This window comes from Rhagoletis pomonella, unplaced genomic scaffold (assembly GCF_013731165.1).
Source record: "Rhagoletis pomonella isolate Grant_MI unplaced genomic scaffold, Rhpom_1.0 Rhpom_scaffold_02911, whole genome shotgun sequence".
Classification (NCBI taxonomy): domain Eukaryota; kingdom Metazoa; phylum Arthropoda; class Insecta; order Diptera; family Tephritidae; genus Rhagoletis; species Rhagoletis pomonella.
In genome coordinates, this window is record NW_023461464.1 from 176 (window position 1) to 19,794 (window position 19,619).

Here is a 19,619-nt window from a genome sequence, read left to right on the forward strand (position 1 = left end):
TGTAAATGCACCATTATGCATGCATATGTAAATATGTATATAAACAAAATATGTGCGTGTACAATACCTTCATGATATTCGTCGCATATAGTTCCGTTCATTTTAAGTTTCTGAATTTGTTCAGCAAAATGTGAGATAAGGGCATCAATCATACCAGCTTGCTTTGAAAAAATTTGCATGAGTTTTGAAACCTGTATCCCATTTTCCACTGCGTTGAACTGTGAATGAAAAAGCATTAAATATATTGTGAGTACGTGGGTAAATCATGATATAAAAAAGAAAGTAGTTTCATTGTCACTTTTCGCGCGCCATATTAACTACCTGACAATTAAGCAGATAGTGACATTTCATGCTACCATACCTTTTGTCAAACAAATTATTTTCAAAATTAAAAGAAAATTTATCTTTTTATTCTTAGGTGCTTAAGAAATAAATCAAAAAAGTGAGCTGTTTATATCCTGAGTGCAAAAGCACGAAAGGTATTTGCAAGGGGACGGATGTAAAGTTTTTTCAGTTTCCTGCAATACACCACATTCGCGAGGAACGGCTGGAAACATGAGGATTGAGCGAAGATGTATTGCCTAAGGTAGGGATCAGTGTTGCCGTTTTAGCCCTTTGGTGGCTAGATTTAGCTACCACATACTTTTTTTGGCCACATAAATTTAAAATTTGCCCCTAGCCCTTTTTAGAATTTATTCATACTTGGCATGAAAAAGTTGTATATGCTTAATTTGTGTTTTTTTTTTGTGTATACTTATATATGTATATGTAAGTAAAAAAGTTTAGCTAACATTTTTAGCCACAACGACTTTTTTAAGCTCTTTTTAGCCCTTTTTTTAAGGAATTTGGCTACCACTAAAAATTATGCGCGGCAAAACTGGTAGGGATGCCCAAATCAGCACATATGTGTCGCGAGCGACCGCGCGTGCAAAGCTTTCTTAGCCGCAATTTCACTTTATAATACTAAAACTGAATGGACTGTAAAACTGCATACCGTCAGTTGGTGTCGAACACTCATGCGGTGAGGATGTGATCGCGCTTTTATTGATTTTGTTGCCGTCAACAAGCATTTTCTTACTAGTTCCAGCACAACCTCACTTACCGAACATTTAACACCAACTGAATGCTCTAGCCGTGGGTAACACAGTGCGGCGCCGCGCCATTGCGCTGATACCGAGAGCTGAGTTAATGGCGCCGATACCGATTGTCACTGCTCAGTGACGCCATGGCTCCAGCAACACCGGGCGGCGCAAAGAACGAGCAAAGAACACACAAAAGTGAAGTGTCACTTGTAAAATGTGCAGCACAAGGCAAATTTTTACAAGGTGGTGTTGCTAAAATTACCCGCGGTCCTTCTGAATGTGAAAATTATGTGTTTGTTGTATTTTTGGGTTTTGAACTTGGGTATACTTGAGTTTTTTCTCAACCGATATAACCTTGTATTAATTCACTTTGGTGCAGCGTGCAGCAATAAAGGAAATGAGCTTTAGCCTGAAGAGGCGCCATTGCGCCAACACACTGTGCTGATTCAGACATTGGCGCTGGAGTTAGTGTGTCAGCGCCAAAAAATTTGCGCCGTTACCCAGGCCTAGAATGCTCTCGCTGTTTTCGCAAAATGTAGTTGTTTGCGTGAGCCCATCCCTGACATATGTTCACATCAGTGTTGATATTTAAAATTTTTAAAATGTAGCAAATTAATGTCAAAATCTGTTACTTTTTGAGCTTAATTGTACTTTTCACCATTTACGTCAATGCATTACCTCCATTTTCACGCAACCAAACAAAACCAATTTTGTTGTCTACTGCAGTGTTTTTATTGTTCAATTCATTGTACAGCTTCAGTTAGTGTAGGCTTAATTTAACGTAACTTATCATTGAGATCTCTTCAGCTAGCCTATAAAGTCATAGCCTGACTTGTCAGAAAGTCCCACTAAGTTAAACTAAGTTTCATTCAGCTTACAGTTTAACTTAAATTATAATAATAATAGATTGGCGCTCACACATATGTTAGTGTTTAACCGAGCTTCTGCTCCGACTTGTGACGTGCGCCTTGATGTTAAGACTCAAAGCGAAGGGACCTACAGTTTTACGCCGACTCCGAACGGCGATTGTATTTTTATGAGAAGCTGTTTTTCATGGCAGAAATACACTCGGAGGTTTGCCATTGCCTACCGAGGGACGACCGCTGTTAAGAAAAAACCTTTTTCTATATTTTTTGCGATATTGCTTTGGCCAGGGCTTGAACCCAGATGCTGATGAGTGAAAGCGCGCACTGCTTATCACTACACCACAGCGGCCGACTTAGCTTTAATTATACACAAATAAATTCTTGAATTATATTTCACATTTTTAAAAGTACACCCCTCGACAAAATGCTACGGACACCTGGTTTGGGCTATTTATTATATTATTTATCATTGTCTAACAAAAACTATACAAATAAGGCTTAATTTAAAATCTTGAAATAAAAAACAGCAACACAGCAACGCAACACGCGCATTTTCATCCATATAAAATAAAATGCGAACATTCGTTATATGGAAGAAAGTGCGCAACACCGCAAACAGAAAAATTCAAAAAATCAATGGTATTTTTTAGACACTTCAAACTTGCTCCTTATTATACTAGAATGAATGGGCTACAAAAATGTTAACCAAAAACATGTCTACAAATTCTGGACAAAAACTGTGATGAAACTTTGTTGATTTTTTGCAATCTTTCAAGTTTGGATTTATTTGCAAGGTTTTTGTTAGACATTGCGCCACCATTTTATAAAAAAAAATTGTTAAAATTATTAAAAAAAAAATAAAATCAATACGGGGTGACCGTGTAATTTTGTCAAAGATGAAAACAACAAGATAAAACATTAATACACTATATAGCTCACTTGATATTAATGAAAATAAATTACATAAAGTAGATCACTACCGATAAAATGGAAATCCTCAATGGAAATTTTTAATTTCAACGCATGGAATTTACATACATTTTCTTACTTTCAACCACCGAATTGCTCAATTACTTCTATTTCTGCAGGATCGCCATTAGGTAAATTGCATTTCCAAAGATTTTTTCAAAATAAATAGCGATAAGGGATATTTCACCCGCCGGTGATAAGAGATCGCAATCACCATAACGCACATCACTAATATTACTGTTTAAAACCACGTTTACATTCAAAATTACAATTCATAATTTCGTTTTGAAGCAAATATGAAATATAGGTTTAGGAGAACGATAAATGACACTGAAGATGGCACAACGCCGAAACCGGTTTGTCTCCAAAGGAAATTTGACGAGGGATGACGGAAAATCGTTCCACATTACATCACACTCCTACCCTGTCGGAAACACCAACAACGAAAATGAGAGTATATCCATTTACTTAAATGTAAACGGATTAAGAATCAAAGTGCCAGAAGAGATTTGAGCGTTTGGTACAAAAAGTATTTTTGATGTTGAAATGGTACTTAAAATCGGCAAATTGTACTTTTGTACTTTTTTAAAATTAATTGTAGTGAAAAAAGTACAATTGTACTTAAAATATCAACTCTGTTTCACATGCGTGACAAAGTACTTGCTGTAGCGATGCCAGATTTGAGCGTATCCAAAATTTTACCGATAATAACTCATGCGAGGGATTTGGGTATTGGGCATTTTACAAGCCTATTGGGAAGTATACATATCTGTGTTCGTATAGAATAGTAGCTTATGTCGGAAGACTGGCTTTAGTTTAACGAACCATTCGCAGCATACGATTGCGAAAGACTCACTGGCGCCGAGTCGTTGAAGAACTTTTGGAAAATAAACCTAAAAGAGGCAGTTGCGATGCTACCAATTCAATATTCGTATGAAGTCTCATAAAAAAATTCCTTGTGGTTTAAAGAATATAGAGAATGGTAAATTTTACTAAAGCCAGCCTCCCGGCTGAAGAAGACTTCAGAGAATAATGCCCAATTGTTTATTTAAACATTTTTTAATGTTAACTATTTTTTAAGGGTCTCCGAAATATCCCAAAAAAATCAAATATACAAACAGAAATATACAAAATAAAAAAAGAAAAAATAGTTTAAATTAAAAAACGTTTAAATAAACAATTGGGCATTATTCTCTGAAGTCCTTTGAAGAGAAGCAGAGTTTTCAGATTGATAAATTTTGATTTTCATGAATTCTACGCCATTTCTACGAAAAGTATTTTTTTCCCCATACAAAATACATGGGAAACTTTGAGCGCTTTGAGCGACCTCTAAATATATTTTGATTTTAAAATAAAAAACAGTGGTATACTTTTTTCGGTATAGAACAATCCTAGGGGATGAGAGCATTAAATTTCCGATTTTACTTTTCTCCCATACATTTTTGGACCACTCTAATGTACATACTATACACTTATATTCTACATTAAGATGGAATTGAGGAGGTCCATAACAAAACGCAATAATTCCACCAAAACAATTTTTTGGATAAACGAAAAAAACTAATTTAAGTCAATAGGATATATATTTTTTTTAAACTGTTGTTGTAGTTTAATAGTTATCTAAAAACAATACAAATCATAAAAAAAAAATTTTATCTGGCAATTAGTTTTTAAGTTATTTAGATTAAAAAAATGGAAATGTTGCGTTTTGGTCCGTCCAATAGTATTTATTTCACTTTGTTCTGAACATGTATGGAAATGTTGCGTTTTGATATAAACTAGGTTTGGAATTTTGGCTTTTTGCTTTAAATAATTTTTTTTGATTTTAATTGCTTATACATATTCTATAGGAAAATTAAAAACTGTTTTATATCAACGGTTTTTATTGCATTTAAATCACTATATTAACATACAAGTATTACAATAAATTCACATTATATTACACTTTCATTGCAGTGTCCTCCTCCAAACAATCACATAAAGTTATATCATCTGTTCCATTGGCACTATTTCCCTGCTGATCTAAAAATATCTTGGTATAATACTCCAACTCAGAAATTTTGGACCACTGTTCGCCATAATGTTTTTCCAATAGTTTAGCAACATCTTTCTTCTTTTCTGACTTTATTGCTACACCAAGATCAATTCCATCAAGCAAACGAGGGGGTACTTTGCCTCTTTTAAGATAGCTGGTAAATTTTTCTTTACCTTCAACTTTATACGTCTCAAAAGTTTTCACTACACACTTCGGTTGATTTAGAGAGAGTTTAAAATAAATTCTTTTCATACTCTGAATGCCGGTTATGGGACGGTAGTTTTCTGCCAACATTTTTAAATCTTTAAGGTGCCAATCCTCTCCTAAAATCTTAACTTGCCCATGCGCAGAATAAACTTTGTGATAACTTTATTTAACAAAAATAGTAGTATTTTTCCGCAAATCTTTTTCAACACGTCCAAAAACTCGATCAGCTGGAAAAAAACTATGACCTCGGACAGGAAAATATAATTCTATTTGTTTTAGCTGTTTAGGTGCACTGTTTAACATCCAATGCATTAAGGCATGTATAATATGCATATTTTTGTTTTGTCCACCACAGCCGTCGCAAAAAAGTCGTAAGGTATCCACATCTAACAGACTGAGCCCTTCCAAATGTGCCAATAAAGCAGAGCCAACGCAAATAGCACCTCTTCCAGCTTGATCTTCTGTCCAGGTATAAAACACCGGATCCTTAGATTTCATATCGACAACACAAAGAGTATAGTAGCCTATTTGCCTTGAATAAAAAGCTTCTTGAATAGGAGTACGTGGCAATGGTTGGACTTGCTGCATATCGAAACACAAGCTCACAGATCTAGGAGGCTCATCTCTTGCAATTACATAAAAAGAATTGGCTCTTAGCTTGTGAGTCCTTTGTTCAGTAATGAGCTGCTGTTTTAAGTCCAAATTTTGTTCCATTTTGATTTTTTGTTTATTTAGTACGCATTGAGCACACACATCTGTTGCAGGGGAAGATAATCCTATGTTAAGAGTATTGAAAATATTCCAAAAATATGTTTTTTTAACTCTCAGTGAATTATCTACTGAATCATTATAAATCCCCCATAATTTCCTTATATTAAGTTCTGGTGAAAGATAGCATCTTTTAGATTTATTTCTGCTGTAATGGCTCTCTTTCGCTGGTAAGTTTTTGAGGAATTTTAGCACACTTTCTCTCTTTGGTTTAAACCGAGATGTGAGCCTATCCCCACCTCTGTTCTCTTTAAGAATGTTACCATGAAAAATAGCTTGTGCAACAGTATTCACTCTCCGGCCTGTAACCGACAATGCTTTCAGAAAAAAGGCATGACACACCCTCTCTTTTTTGTTTCTGTGTTGCAAAAAATAGTTGCATGAGAAAGTCTTTTTTTTGTATTGTGGTGTATACTTGTGGCGCTTGGGTACATATGCAACCATCAGCCGTGTCAAATATTGATCCTGATCAACTTTTGATTTATTTTTATATAACAGCTCACGATTGCCAATAATTAAATGGGAATTGAACTTCCCACATTTGTAACCACTGTTTTCTTTGTGACTGCACGGTTTGTAAAATGACAGAGCTAACGGATCCTTATCAGCATATCTGCGAAAAAATGTTAACTTTTATAGATAAGAAAACATACCAAGACATTAAAAAATTACTTTTTATGACGGTTTGCACGTCTATTATTAATTCTCTGTATAGGATCACTTCTTCTTTTCCCGACGTTTATACTTCCCACTGTTGCTTCTGCCATAGATGATTTTTGTAAAATTCACTATTTTTATGAAAAAAAATGGTATAACCAACTATAATATAGTTCTTACTGGTTCACAGTTATTTTAGAGTTACCACTGTTGAACTATATATTACCTTAATACGCGTACTTGGAATTAGAACACACGAGAACACGTTTAGATTGGATGCGTATATTTCCAGAATGAAAAATTGCAATGCATTCCAAAGTTTTCTCAAAATATTTAGCATAAAAAGAATTGGCAAATGTGTTTACAATATTAAATGCAAAGTAGTTATTCACAAAGGTAGTTTAATCAAAGAAATTTTCTAACAACCATAAAAATAAAATTAATTTAATTGGATAGATATGGAAATGTTTCATTTTGGCCTGAACTAATATTTTTGGTGTTGAATAACAGTAAAATTATTGACCTTTGGTATGTTTTATAGCAATGGTTACATAGGTTTTAATGCGTAGAATTGGATTTAGTTAAAAAACCAAAATATTTGAAAAGTGGAATTATTGCGTAGAATTGGATTTAGTTAAAAAACCAAAATATTTGAAAAGTGGAATTATTGCGTTTTGTTATGGACCTCCTCAATTCATTTACTGAATAAAATGTGAGGAATTGGTAAATTAAATATGCTTTGCGTTGTTGTGAATGTATTTAAATTAATTTATTAATAAAAACGTGAAGAAATGGATATGTATATACACTTTTTACTGAATCAAAAATATTATTAAACATGATAATAAAAACTTGGCGCTTTTGTTTTGGAAAATTGGCTTTTTCTGGTGCTCTGACGCCACACTGGCTCAGTTGTCGCAAAAGTACACATACATACATGCATTTTTACTTGAAAATAAGTGTGTGTAGTGGTTAATATGTATACGTTGCCATCTCCGTACAGCTCACTTCGCCTTGCCTAGCACGCTCGCGTGCTCGCAGTTTGCCCGCGACGTCGACCGCGTGCACCTCTGCTGTGCATCCCTAGCCTAAGGTGCCGTATGTCTGCTCACTACATTTTACAAAGGAGGAGATTGCGCTTTCGAAGAAGATCGCAAAACTCTGAACACATCGAAAACGACATCACCACACGACACGAAATTAAGGTTTTATCTACATAATCTAAACGCCTTGTCGACGGCGACACGAATTTTTTGAACGCGGCAGCGACACATGCATTTGTTTGAGTTTGACATAAAAGAAGAGGAAGAATCTTATCTGTCGCTAGAAAAATAGAAATAGATCCAATCTGGCCACAGGTACAGTTTTGGCTAGTCGCAGTGTTGCCGTGTCGTCGCGAAAATAATTGTCTACATAAGAGTAAGTCATTTGACAGCTGTGGTCCGTAGCCCGTCGTTTCCAATGGGTTTCAAGCTTTAGCTGAAGCGTTGCGCCGAAGTAAATGTAGGCATTGCAATTGCTTATGGGCCTCCGCACACTCTCGAAAAGTTTTCCCCAATTTAGGGTAACCGCCTTTTCGTTTACAGAATGCATTATTTTAACATGTGCATGTCATTGGAGGTAATCGAATAAATGTAAAATTTCTTGCCTTTGCATTACATGTAATGCAATGGATAAGCGAAAGTTGTCTTGAGGCGCCTATATTGCGTTACTCCATTGATACAAAAATAAGTGCTTCCCAAAAAGATAATAATTTTTTGCTGTGGTGGACTGCTCAGGCCGACTAAATGTAGTGAATGTAGGTTCGCAGTGCACGCTACCATTCCGCAGGGCTTTGTGTTTTGTATTATTATTATTAATATGTTTGTGAAACTAGAATAATGTTTTGTTAAATGTTATGTAAATTTGTATATTTTGTTTACAATAAAATGAATTAGCAAAACAAAACGATATTTATTAACATCTAAAACTTTTTGATGAATAAATATGAAAACTGGATACTATTTTATTTTCTAATCTCTGCACATGGCTACTCTTCAAACGATCTTTTAGGCGCTTGGGAAAAACAAATTTTAATTTAATAATTGATCACATCAAGTTGCTATTTTTGTGTGTGTAGATTTAACGCTTGTATTAAATCACAAATATTTAAAAAAATATCCCTTCTCAAAAAATTCGAGTGTAGCAAAGCTGTGCTTAATATTTACATCTGGAGAAATGTCAAAAATCTGCTTTATAATCAAAAAATAGTAGTAATTAAACTACCTTATTTTTTGTATCATGGGCAGTGTTGCCAAAGACAAATTTTTTTTCCTACCAAAACTTTATTTAAGTTTTTAATATTTTTTAATGACATGGCATCGAGATTTATGCATAAAAATCGTTAAATCGTTATTAAAAAAACAGATTTGTAAAATAATAGCTAGAGAAGATATCGCCTAACAAGGCAATGCCTTCAAAGAATAAACTGTTTTTTCGCTTTCCTGTAAAATTTGAGTATCGTAAGATAGGTGGTTTTGCAATTGGGCTATAGGCGGTTTTGCAAAAACATCGACTATCTTATTATTATTACGTCTGGGATACACGCGCTGCGACCTTAGAAGATCTATTGTTCTTAATCTTAATTGTAATCATTCCAACCTTATTCTCTTTCATAACTTAGGCACTTTGGAAGGCACCATGTTTAAATAAAATTTTGGATGAAGACAATCCTTCCCCAAAGTGTATAAGTCTGGTATTTATGATACGTGGGCAGTCACATAGAACATGCTCTGGAGTTTCCTCCACCAGCTCACTAAAGGCTAGGGACCATGCAAGTGCGTTTGGGCTCCACGCTTTGCGAGACAGTCAGCTTTCGTTGCCTTCAAACCCTTCATGTACCGGAACCCCAAACAGCGTTACGTTATAGTTGGCTTCCAAGTGGTTCAAAAGAGTTTTACAGCTGTCCACACGCCTGATGCTGTTTTAAAACACGTCTAAAGCGTTTAACTTGTCTAAATATCCGACAAAATACTTAATTTGGCCCCATTTGTCCTTCTACACAGACCACGATTGCGAAGACTTTCGCCTGGAATATAGTTGGGTATGTGTAAATTGGCAGACTTTCTGGAATTTTGGTCCATATACGCCTGCCCCAGTACTCTCTTCATTCATCTTTGATCCGTCGGTATACCATACTTGGGACCTTTCGTCAATCGTAGTTATTATCACTTCACATAGTCCCTTTCAGGAATTCTGATCTTGTAGGGTTTATAGAAAGATAACTCGGGATTATCCAGTAATGGCTTTAGAACCTCCAAATGACCTCGAAGATCCCAAATTTTCTTGCTGATCATATTAGGCAGTCGTAGGGTGCACCTGCAGGCCTCTTTCAAACAGGATAGACAAAAGAAAAACGCCTGTAATGACACCAATGGCATCCGTTGGACAGGTGCCCATAGCTCCTGTAATGGCCAATTGGACCAGTCGGTGCAGCTTGCTAAAGGTGAAAACCTTCTTTACTTGCGTAGCTTTTGGTCACCAGGCCAGTGCCGCAAATGTGACAACGGGTCTTACTACCATATTGAAAGATCAGTAGGTTAGTTTTGGTGATATTCCTCAAGTCTTACAATAAAGTCTCTTTCAGTTGGACAATGGTGGACTTCACTGGTGAAATATTCGTGTAAACAAGGTTTCTAAAGTGCTTGAAGATACATATTTTATAATTTTCGCAAGTAACTATTATTGTCCCGGAACTTACCAAAATCCATTCCAGTTTTGGTAGGAAAAGCCCATGTTTGGCAACACTGATCATGGGGTAAATATGGATGTATGTACTACATATGGGAGTATGTAGTATATATGGGTGTTAGGGCGCTCTTACATACATAGAGGCTGTAGTTAAAATAAATAAAATTAAAAAAAAACTTTATAATATACTACGCTTTTATAAATGAACTAAAAAGTAGAAAATAATGTTTCTCAGTCCCATGGGATTTGTTGTGATAACTTTTGATTTTGAAATTTTAGCAAAATTCATTATAAACAATTTATGAGATTGAAAAAGAAAAAAGTAGAGCGCATGCCATACAAAGCATTAGATTTAATTGACAATAGTCAAACGACATAACATAGACCTAAAATTTCTACAGCGCAATAGCCCTGTAAAATTAGATAAATTTGGAAGGAAAATTGAAAAAAATTTTAACAGCGATTTTTTGATGCACTTTACTTCTATTTGACACGTAGATGATGGATCCATAGTCTTGCCCCTAAATATCATTTGGCAACATTCCGCCATCTTGGATTTAAGTTTTTTGGGGTTTTTTCCAATTTGCAAGCTTATTTTGCATTTTTCGTAAATAATGGTGAAATAGAAATATGTAGAGAATTTAATTTCCCACATTTACGATATAGAAGGTTTTTTAAAAATAGCATTGCTAAAAAAATTTTATTTTGTCACGGTTTTCGCCATGTTTTGACAATTTCTGTTGAAAATACATAACATGTTGAAATTCCAAACTTCCAAACTAGAGAATTTCATTCTTCACAACTTTTATACCAACATTTTTTTTGTACGATACTTATATCACGGCCGGGATCTTAATAAACATAGCGATTTTCCCAGTAAAATTAGATAAATTGGGTAGGAAGATTAAAAAAAAATTTGTTACAGCGATTATTTGATGCAGTTTACTTCTATTTGACACGTGGATCATGGATCCACAGTATCGCACCTAAATTTCATTTGGCAACATTCCGCCATCTTGGATTAATTTTTTTTGGATTTTTTGGGATTTGCAAGCTAATTTTGCATGTTTCATAAAAAATTGTTAAATACAAATATGTCAATCAGTTTTACGGCGCATCCCGTACATTGCTATGTTTACCGCATTCCCGGCCGTGATCTAAGCGTCGTACAAAAAAAAAGTGGGCACAAGAGTTTTGGAGAATGAAACTCTCTGCAACCTGGAAATTTCAATACGTATATATGTAATATGTATTTTCAACAGAAATTGTCAAAAAATGGCGAAAACCGTGATAATGTAGTTTTTTTTCGCAGTTTTTACCAATTGTTTACAATAAAAAAAGCAATTTTTAAAAAACCTTCTATATAACAAATGTGGCAAATTAAATTCTCTACATATTTGTATTTAACCATTTTTTTAGGAAAAATGCAAAATTAACTTACAAATCGCAAAAAACCCATTAAAAAAATAAAATCCAAGATGACGGAATGTTGCCAAATGAAATTTAGGGGCGAGACTGTGGATCCATGATCCACGTGTCAAATAGAAGTAAACTGCATCAAAAAATCGCTGTTACAATTTTTTTTTTTAATTTTCCTACCGAATTTAATTAATTTTTCTGGGCTAATCGCTATATTTCTCACATTCCCGGCCGAGATCTAAGCGTCGTACCAAACAAATGTAGGTATACAAGTTGTGAAGAATGAAATTCTCTACAACTTTGGAATTTCAATATGCTATGTATTTTCAACAGATATTGTCAAAAAATGGCGGAAACCGTGACAATGTAAATTTTTTTGCAGTTTTTGCAAATTTTTTACAATAAAAATTGCTAGTTTTAAAAAACCTTCTATATAACAAACGTGGGATATTAAATTCTCTACATATTTCTATTTAACCATTTTTTACGAAAAATGCAAAATAAGGTTGCAAATTGGAAAAAACCCAAAAAACCTTAAATCCAAGATGGCGGAATGTTGCCAAATGAAATTTAGGGGCAAGACTGTGGATCCATGATCTACGAGTCAAATAGAAGTAAACTGCATCAAAAAATTCCTGTTACAATTTTTTTTTAAGAAAAAGTCCAATTTTACTGGGCTAAAGTACAAATTTGAGATCGATCGCTGTTCATATATCCACATACACACATATACTAATTTTCACATCAATTCAAGTCTATTACATCTCATAAATTGTTTATAATTACTTGTGCTAAAATTTCAAAATCAATGGTTATCACAACAAATTCTATGGGACCATTTATAAAAGCGTAGTATATTAAAAACTTTATTTTATTTTATTTTATCCAACAATTTTTATTGAGCTTGAGGCCGTTTAAAAAAAAAACCGTTTAACAAAAAAAAAACTGATAACTTAAGGACGAGCACACCTTAAAGTTAAGCATTCTAATAATAGAAATATTAACAAAAACCTACAAAACCAACATCCACATGATCAAGTGAATTGCAGCGGAATAGCTGCGCTTGATTGTAGTTGGCTTAACAAGTGAAATAGTGGAAATAAGCAACAAGAATTAACAAGGCGAACTTAGCACAGTGCGTAGGCAACTGGCTGAGCCAGTGGGATCGTCGGTTCGACTCCTACTGAAAGAAGTATGATGAGGAAATGCATTTTCCGATTCAGAATGCCGGTCGGAAAATGAAATAGAATGTATAACAAGTGCAGAAAAGTGTAAAATTTTAAAATTATGGGCAATTGAAAATAATGTGTCTCAAGCAGTGTTGAGCGATTTGCTAAGCGCTTTAAGAAAAATAGGCATTCATGATTTACCCTTATCAGCAAAAACTCTGCTTGAAACTACAAAAAATAAATCGGTTATTAAGAATATTTCGGGTGGAGAATTTACGTATATTGGCATTCAAACGCATTTTGAATCTCGTTCATTTTCATTTTTAAATGAAAAAGATCAAGTTTTAATAGACGCATTTTGAATCTCGTTCATTTCCATTTTTAAATGAAAAAGATCAAGTTTTAATAGATGTTGGAATAGATGGTTTAAAGCTATTCAGAAGTTCAAGTAAAGTACTATGGCCTATTCTTGGTTCAATCGTTGATTTTCCAAAAGAAAAACCTTTTACTATTGCCTGCTTCTCAGGAAAACAAAAACCAAGCAATGTTAATGAATTTATGAAAGATTTTTGTGACGAAGTAGTATGTTTAAGAAATAACGGTTTAAAAGTCGGTTTGATTAACCCCATTTTGAAAAGATTTAATGTTCGTTTATTTACGTGTGATTCGCCCGCGAGAGCTTTTGTGACTGGGGTTCAAAATCATAATGCGAAAAAGGGCCTCCCTAAATGTTGTCAAGTAGGTCATTATTTAGAAAAAAGGGTATGCTTCTCTAAGAAACTATGTGAATTAAGAACCGATTTTTCATTCAAAAATAGAAATGATTTGGCACACCATAACGTAAAATTTCGGGAAGAAGAAAATGTTTTAGAAGAAGCGGGCTTTGGAATGGTTTCTCAATTTCCTTTAGATCCCATGCACCTCGTTGATTTAGGTGTGGTTAAAAAACTCTTGCATCTTCTAGTAAATAAAGTAAACGTTAACGTAATGAATGATAAGCTTTAATTTCTTTCTGTCTGGGTGCCATCTGAATTCGGAAGAGTTTGCAGAAATATTGATGAAACTGGAGATCCACTGAATATAAACAATTTTTACTATACTCGGGTATATTTGTTTTGAAAAATTGTGTTGATGAACATTTGTACTACCATTTTCTTTTATTACATGCCAGTATACGTATTCTCTCTTCCGAAAGATCTTACAAAGTAGAAGCAAATATTGTACAGCAATTATTAAATGAATTTGTTAATTTGTTTGGAAATATTTATGGGGATCATTTAATAAGTTTTAACCTGCACGGCCTTCTTCATTTGTCTTATTGTGCCAAAGAATATGTACCCTTAGACACTTTTTCGGCCTACAAATTCGAAAATTATATGCAGCACTTAAAAAAACTTATTAAATCCCCCACAAATATTTTGCAACAGTGGTATTTGAGAATTGACGAAAGAAAATATTTAATAGAAGATAAACATTCAAAACTTGATGCGTTTTTCATTAATCATATAAAAGAGAAAAATTCGTTTTGTTTTAGTGAAGATACGGGACCTTTCAAAGTCATAGATATGTGCATAGAATCAGAAGAGGAGGTAGTGGTCGGATACAAATTTAAAGAAATAAGTAATTACTTTATTGAGCCTCTTGAATCCTTTTCTGGACTTAGTATTTTGCTTGCAAGCGGGTTAAGTGATGAAATAATACGGTTTCCAAAAAAAAATATCAAATACAAATAATTTTGCATACCTTATGAAAATAATTTTCTTTTAATTCCAATATTACATCACCTCTTTCACAGTAGTTATACAAGTTTATTCTACTATACATTAGCAAAATTTACTTGTTCCCATTAATAACACATTTTCTTTTTCTTTGTTTTAACCATGCCACGAATTCTGGAGAAATATGAGTGAGGAAGCCGATATTTTCAATTGGACACCCCCGGCCACATCCACCCCTAAGGACAGAAAAAGGAAAAGGCTTCAACTTTCCCTAGACTTCAACGCCTGTTCTTCAAATCAAAGTAAGCAATTGAAATAGAAAATAATCTTATAATAACCAGATATTTTTTAGTATTAACATCTTGTCACAGCCAGAGTGTGTTTGGAGCAACTGAAACACCAGTTGTTGCCGAAATTTCAGCAACAAACAAAGGTAATATAAAGCACTTTATTTAATTGGTCTAAAAATTTTACACATGATTGCACATTTATGTATGTATATGGGGGTAGCTACAAATTCTTTTATTTTACAGATGTAATGGACATGTTGGAAATTATATTACAAAAGCAAACAAATTTGGAGACCCGGTTGGATAGCTTGGAAGGAAAAGTAAGTGACTACACAGCGCGACACTGATGTTGGCCTGTGTTATTCTTATAATACTTGACTTTCTAAACCAGAAGCATTAAAAAAACTACATAAATCTGAATTAAGTTTATTAACTAGATTCCTTAGAAAGATTTTGAGTATGTATTCAGTTTTTTAGCCCATTTAATTTAAGTGCCTTAAGGTGCAAGTTTTATGTACCTATAACTTACTATTGATTTTTGGCAATTTTTTAAAGATGTTGCGTAATTTCGTCCATATAAAAAAAATCAGCGCACATATTCCGCATAGAAGAAAATGGGCAAAACCTTAAACAAAAAATCTAAAAATCAGCAGTAAGTCCCAGCTACTTCAAACTTACCTTTTATTTTACTTCAATTAAATGGGCCTCAAAACTGCATACTCAAAATTTTTCGAAGGAATCAAATTAAAAACCTTGAAATTCTTACGGTTTTTTAGAGAATAAAGTATATAGATTCGTTAAAACTTGTCAAAATGCGCCTTATAATTTTGACATGGGTTGTATTTACCTTTGAATATTTTTAAAACACATTGCATAATTTTGACTGCATATATATTTCAGATGCTTGACAAAACTGATGTGATGGCTCACCATAAAGTCGTGCGTGAGTCGAGAGTGCTAATTAAAAAAGTACATCAGAGTGTTTGCCGCATATCCGGAGAAACTGCGAAGATCTCCACACAGAACTGGCCGTTCTTATGCCAATGCAATCTTTAGATGCTGGTTTTGATTTGGAGGAAAAGCTAATAGAAAAAAATTACGAAGACGGAATGGTGAGTAGATATTATATTTTCCAGTTTTATTTCGGTTCATATGTTTATTTATTAATCATCACAAATCTCTTTGCAGATATCATATCTTTTCACCATAAAAGGCTCTTCAGGAGATATTGAAGCGGTGATGGTCGATGCGGCAGAAAATCGCTATCTAAGTTGAAAATAGTTAGCGTGGCTCTGTTTGGTTTTTTATATTATTCACTTATTTTCTGAATTTTTGGTTATGTTTTTAATTATTTTTTTTCAGATATTTTCAAACTCCAGGGCCGTATAGAGTTTGAAAAGGAAGTACGAAAGAGCGTCGAATACAGCCATAATAGGTAAAAGCAGAAACGCTATTCATCTAACAAACGGAATATGCCTTTATAAATAAGCTTAGCTTTAGACAAATAAGTTTAGTTTTACACCTTAATCAAGAGACTACCAAACTAATATAAATAATAGTACAAACTAAATGTGATCTCAAATATAATATGAACATATTAGTACAAATAAAATGTGATCTCTTAGTATAATACCTTATCTGTAGTTATAAATAAATATAATATAAACTATTAATAATAATATAATAAATAAAATGCGTATCAAATAATATTGTATATTTGTATATTGTATAATAAGAAACTAAAAGCAATAATTTATAATTAATTAATTTAATTATGGTATAGTAAGAAATTAAAAGCAATAATATAACTTATAAAAAACGTAGGAAATCTAATAATAAATCGTAAATTCTCTACTTAACTAAAGCAAAAAAATATTGTATACCTAAAAAAATAATTTAATTATAAAGAAGTACAAAAACTAATAATAAGTCTTAAATACTCTAATTAACTAAAGCAAAAAAATATTGTATACCTAAAAACAATAACTTAACTTATAAAGAAGTACAAAAACTTATAATAAATCCTAAATTCTCTAATTAAATAAAGTAAATAATATTGTATACCTAAAAGCAATAATTTAACTTAGAAATAATGTAAGAAAACCTTAAAGCCAATATTAAATTTTTTATGAATTAAAATAACTAATAGTATAAAATTAAAGCAATTAAATAGTAGTATATTTGTAGATACGGACAAGTGTATTCTATATCATAGATATAAAAATGACAATGATCTTGATATACGTATGTATACTCAAATGAAAAATAAATGCATATTTATTTTTAAATAAATTGGTTTTTATTGGTTTATGTTAAGTAAACTACATTGAAATTTGTCTAATTATTTTACTGTAAACCGTCGGTAAAAATGGTTTTTAAATGACTTGGAGTTTTACTCTCTTTTGGTCAGACATTTTCTCGTAACATTACTGTCAATACGATAGTAAATTTCTTAAAAATCTCCTCGCCAAATGACTAGAAAATCAACGAGTATTGATGACGTGAATGAGCGGTGCGGCTATACAGTTGGCCATGCTCATAACCTATGAGTAAGAGCAGTATGTACAAACACACAAATAAGTATGAAATGGAAGGAAACGGTCAAAAACGTCCCAAAGCTCTTAACAATGTTACTGAAGGATTTACGGAAACTTTCAGTCACGGCTCCAGGTAAAATTACAAGTAGTTTTACCAGTATGTTTCTTGCAGGGTATTGTATTTTACCAGGCTTTTTATTTATTTTCTCTTTCAACATATACACATGCATATATGTATGTACATACCCAGCCAGCAAAAATCCGAAAACCGATTCGGGAAAGGACAAAAAAGTGGATGAAGTGCGAATTTTTGTCCGTTTACTGATTCCATTTCCGGATACTTTGACGATCCGTTTTCCCACTAACGTGTGCGGCAGAAACGTATGTACAAACAACAGTATGTGAAACGAATACGTTTTCGGCTGTTTCTTCTGAAATTTGTCTGATTGAATTTTTCGTTCAATACGCTTTCCTACTGCACTTCACAAATAATTTTTCACGATTCAAAAGAAATAAAATATAATTAGGAAGCGCCTGACGGAATTCGGCACCTCCTGGAAGCTAACAAATAGCGGCAAACTCATCTACACGCTCAGCCACTGCCAACTACGCATACATGCTTTCAAATGTTTAGCCTGAGCAAATAAGTTGCAATTATTGCTTTCAAATGACATCATCTTTTTCGAACGTTTCGAACGTTTTCCAGATACGAAAATTGATGATAACAGTAGAAGTTTTTCTATTCGTTTTCGGATGTGCAAAATTGAACTAAACTGCACTGTCGGCAAAATTTACGTTTCTTTGCTGGCTGGGTACATCCGAGCACAAATTAATTTCATTTAAAGAAATGGCGCGTTGTCTATTTCCGCTGTAGCGTATGTAGAGCATATTTTTAGGCGCAATATTTCCCATCAAAGATGCTCAACAAACTATATGAATCGATTTCGTTTTGTTTATGAGCAAAATAACTTATCAAATTATTTTGTGACGTTTCAGAAAAATTTGATTTTAATTAATAATTTGATTTAATTCAACAGGGGCAACTCTTTTCGAAAAAATAAAACCAGTTTGCACATCTATAGGCCAAGCGCTTTAGTTTGACACCCCATTTTTGAAAATCGAACGAACGTTGCAGATCTTTTATGCGGAACAAAAAAGCCTTAGCGCTTTATATATATAGATTCATATCTTATCTTAAAAATGTTTAAATTTTTAATTAAATTCGACAACCACTTCGCAAAAACTTAAAATTTAGGTTAATGCAATTTTAGTGAATATATTTTTAAAATCTTTAGTGTATTTATGCCATCTGATTATTTCACATTGTAACTAGCCAGTACTATTACAGTTTTCTATATCGGATGCGATTGTTTCTGACACAATTTGAACAATGGATTTACAAATTTCGATGTGTAATTTACTGTATATTTAAAGTCTTAAAATTGTTAAATTTAAAGTAACGGTTAAAAGCGTTTTGAAAGATTCGTTGGGTGTAATAAGAGCCAATAATATATTTCCTACTAGTTTAAAAATATTTTTTAGCCGTTATTTTACGTTTAAAAATTTTAAGACTTAAACACATTACGACGCTTAATACGTCTTGTGAATCCCCTTTATATGTGATTGACCATTTAACTATATCGGTGTTTATTTGGCACAAATTAAAATACATATATTTAGCTGTTCAATATTGTAGTTCGTGTGAAACAAAATTTACGATTTACTAGTAATACCCCCGAAATTCGGGTGAAAGTAAAGAAATACTTACAAATTTAATTAGATACATCAGTTGAGCTGAGTTGAGTTGAGGTGAAATCAGTTGAGTTAATTGGATTGGGGCTAGTTGGTGTGAGTGTAGATGAGGTGAGGTGAGTTAGGTTAAATTTAGTTTTGGTGAGTTGAGGTGAAGTGAACTGAATTGAGTTAAGGTAAATAGAGGGAAGATAGAGTTGGGTGAGGTGAGTTAAGGTGTATTGAGTAGATGGTAGTTTAAGTGGGTTGAGGTGATTTAAGCCGAGTTGAGGTGGGTGAGTTTAGCTGAGTTAAGGTGAGCTGAGGTGACTTAAGATGTAGTGAAATGAGCTAGGTGAGCTACGGTGAGGCAAGATTATGGGAGGTGGGTTAAGGTGATTTGAGATGAGGTAATATGAAGTGAATAGAGGTAAATTGGGTT

At 33.4% G+C, this 19,619-nt stretch overlaps 1 protein-coding gene across 2 annotated transcripts; it reads left to right on the plus strand.

Annotated features, from left to right (window-relative positions):
* Positions 1–14,713: 14,713 nt before the first annotated feature.
* Positions 14,714–16,494, plus strand: LOC118753830. Of its 2 annotated transcripts, none has more exons than XM_036488701.1 (6): positions 14,714–14,921; positions 14,972–15,052; positions 15,153–15,229; positions 15,810–16,021; positions 16,098–16,208; positions 16,272–16,494. In XM_036488701.1, the coding sequence occupies exons 1-4, from the start codon at positions 14,804–14,806 to the stop codon at positions 15,963–15,965; spliced, it is 432 nt and encodes a 143-aa protein (XP_036344594.1). In that variant the 5' UTR covers positions 14,714–14,803; the 3' UTR covers positions 15,966–16,021; positions 16,098–16,208; positions 16,272–16,494. The 2 variants fall into 2 exon arrangements, with proteins under 2 accessions (XP_036344594.1, XP_036344595.1); XM_036488702.1 differs by having other exon boundaries at positions 16,098–16,189.
* The last annotated feature ends 3,125 nt before the right edge of the window (positions 16,495–19,619 follow it).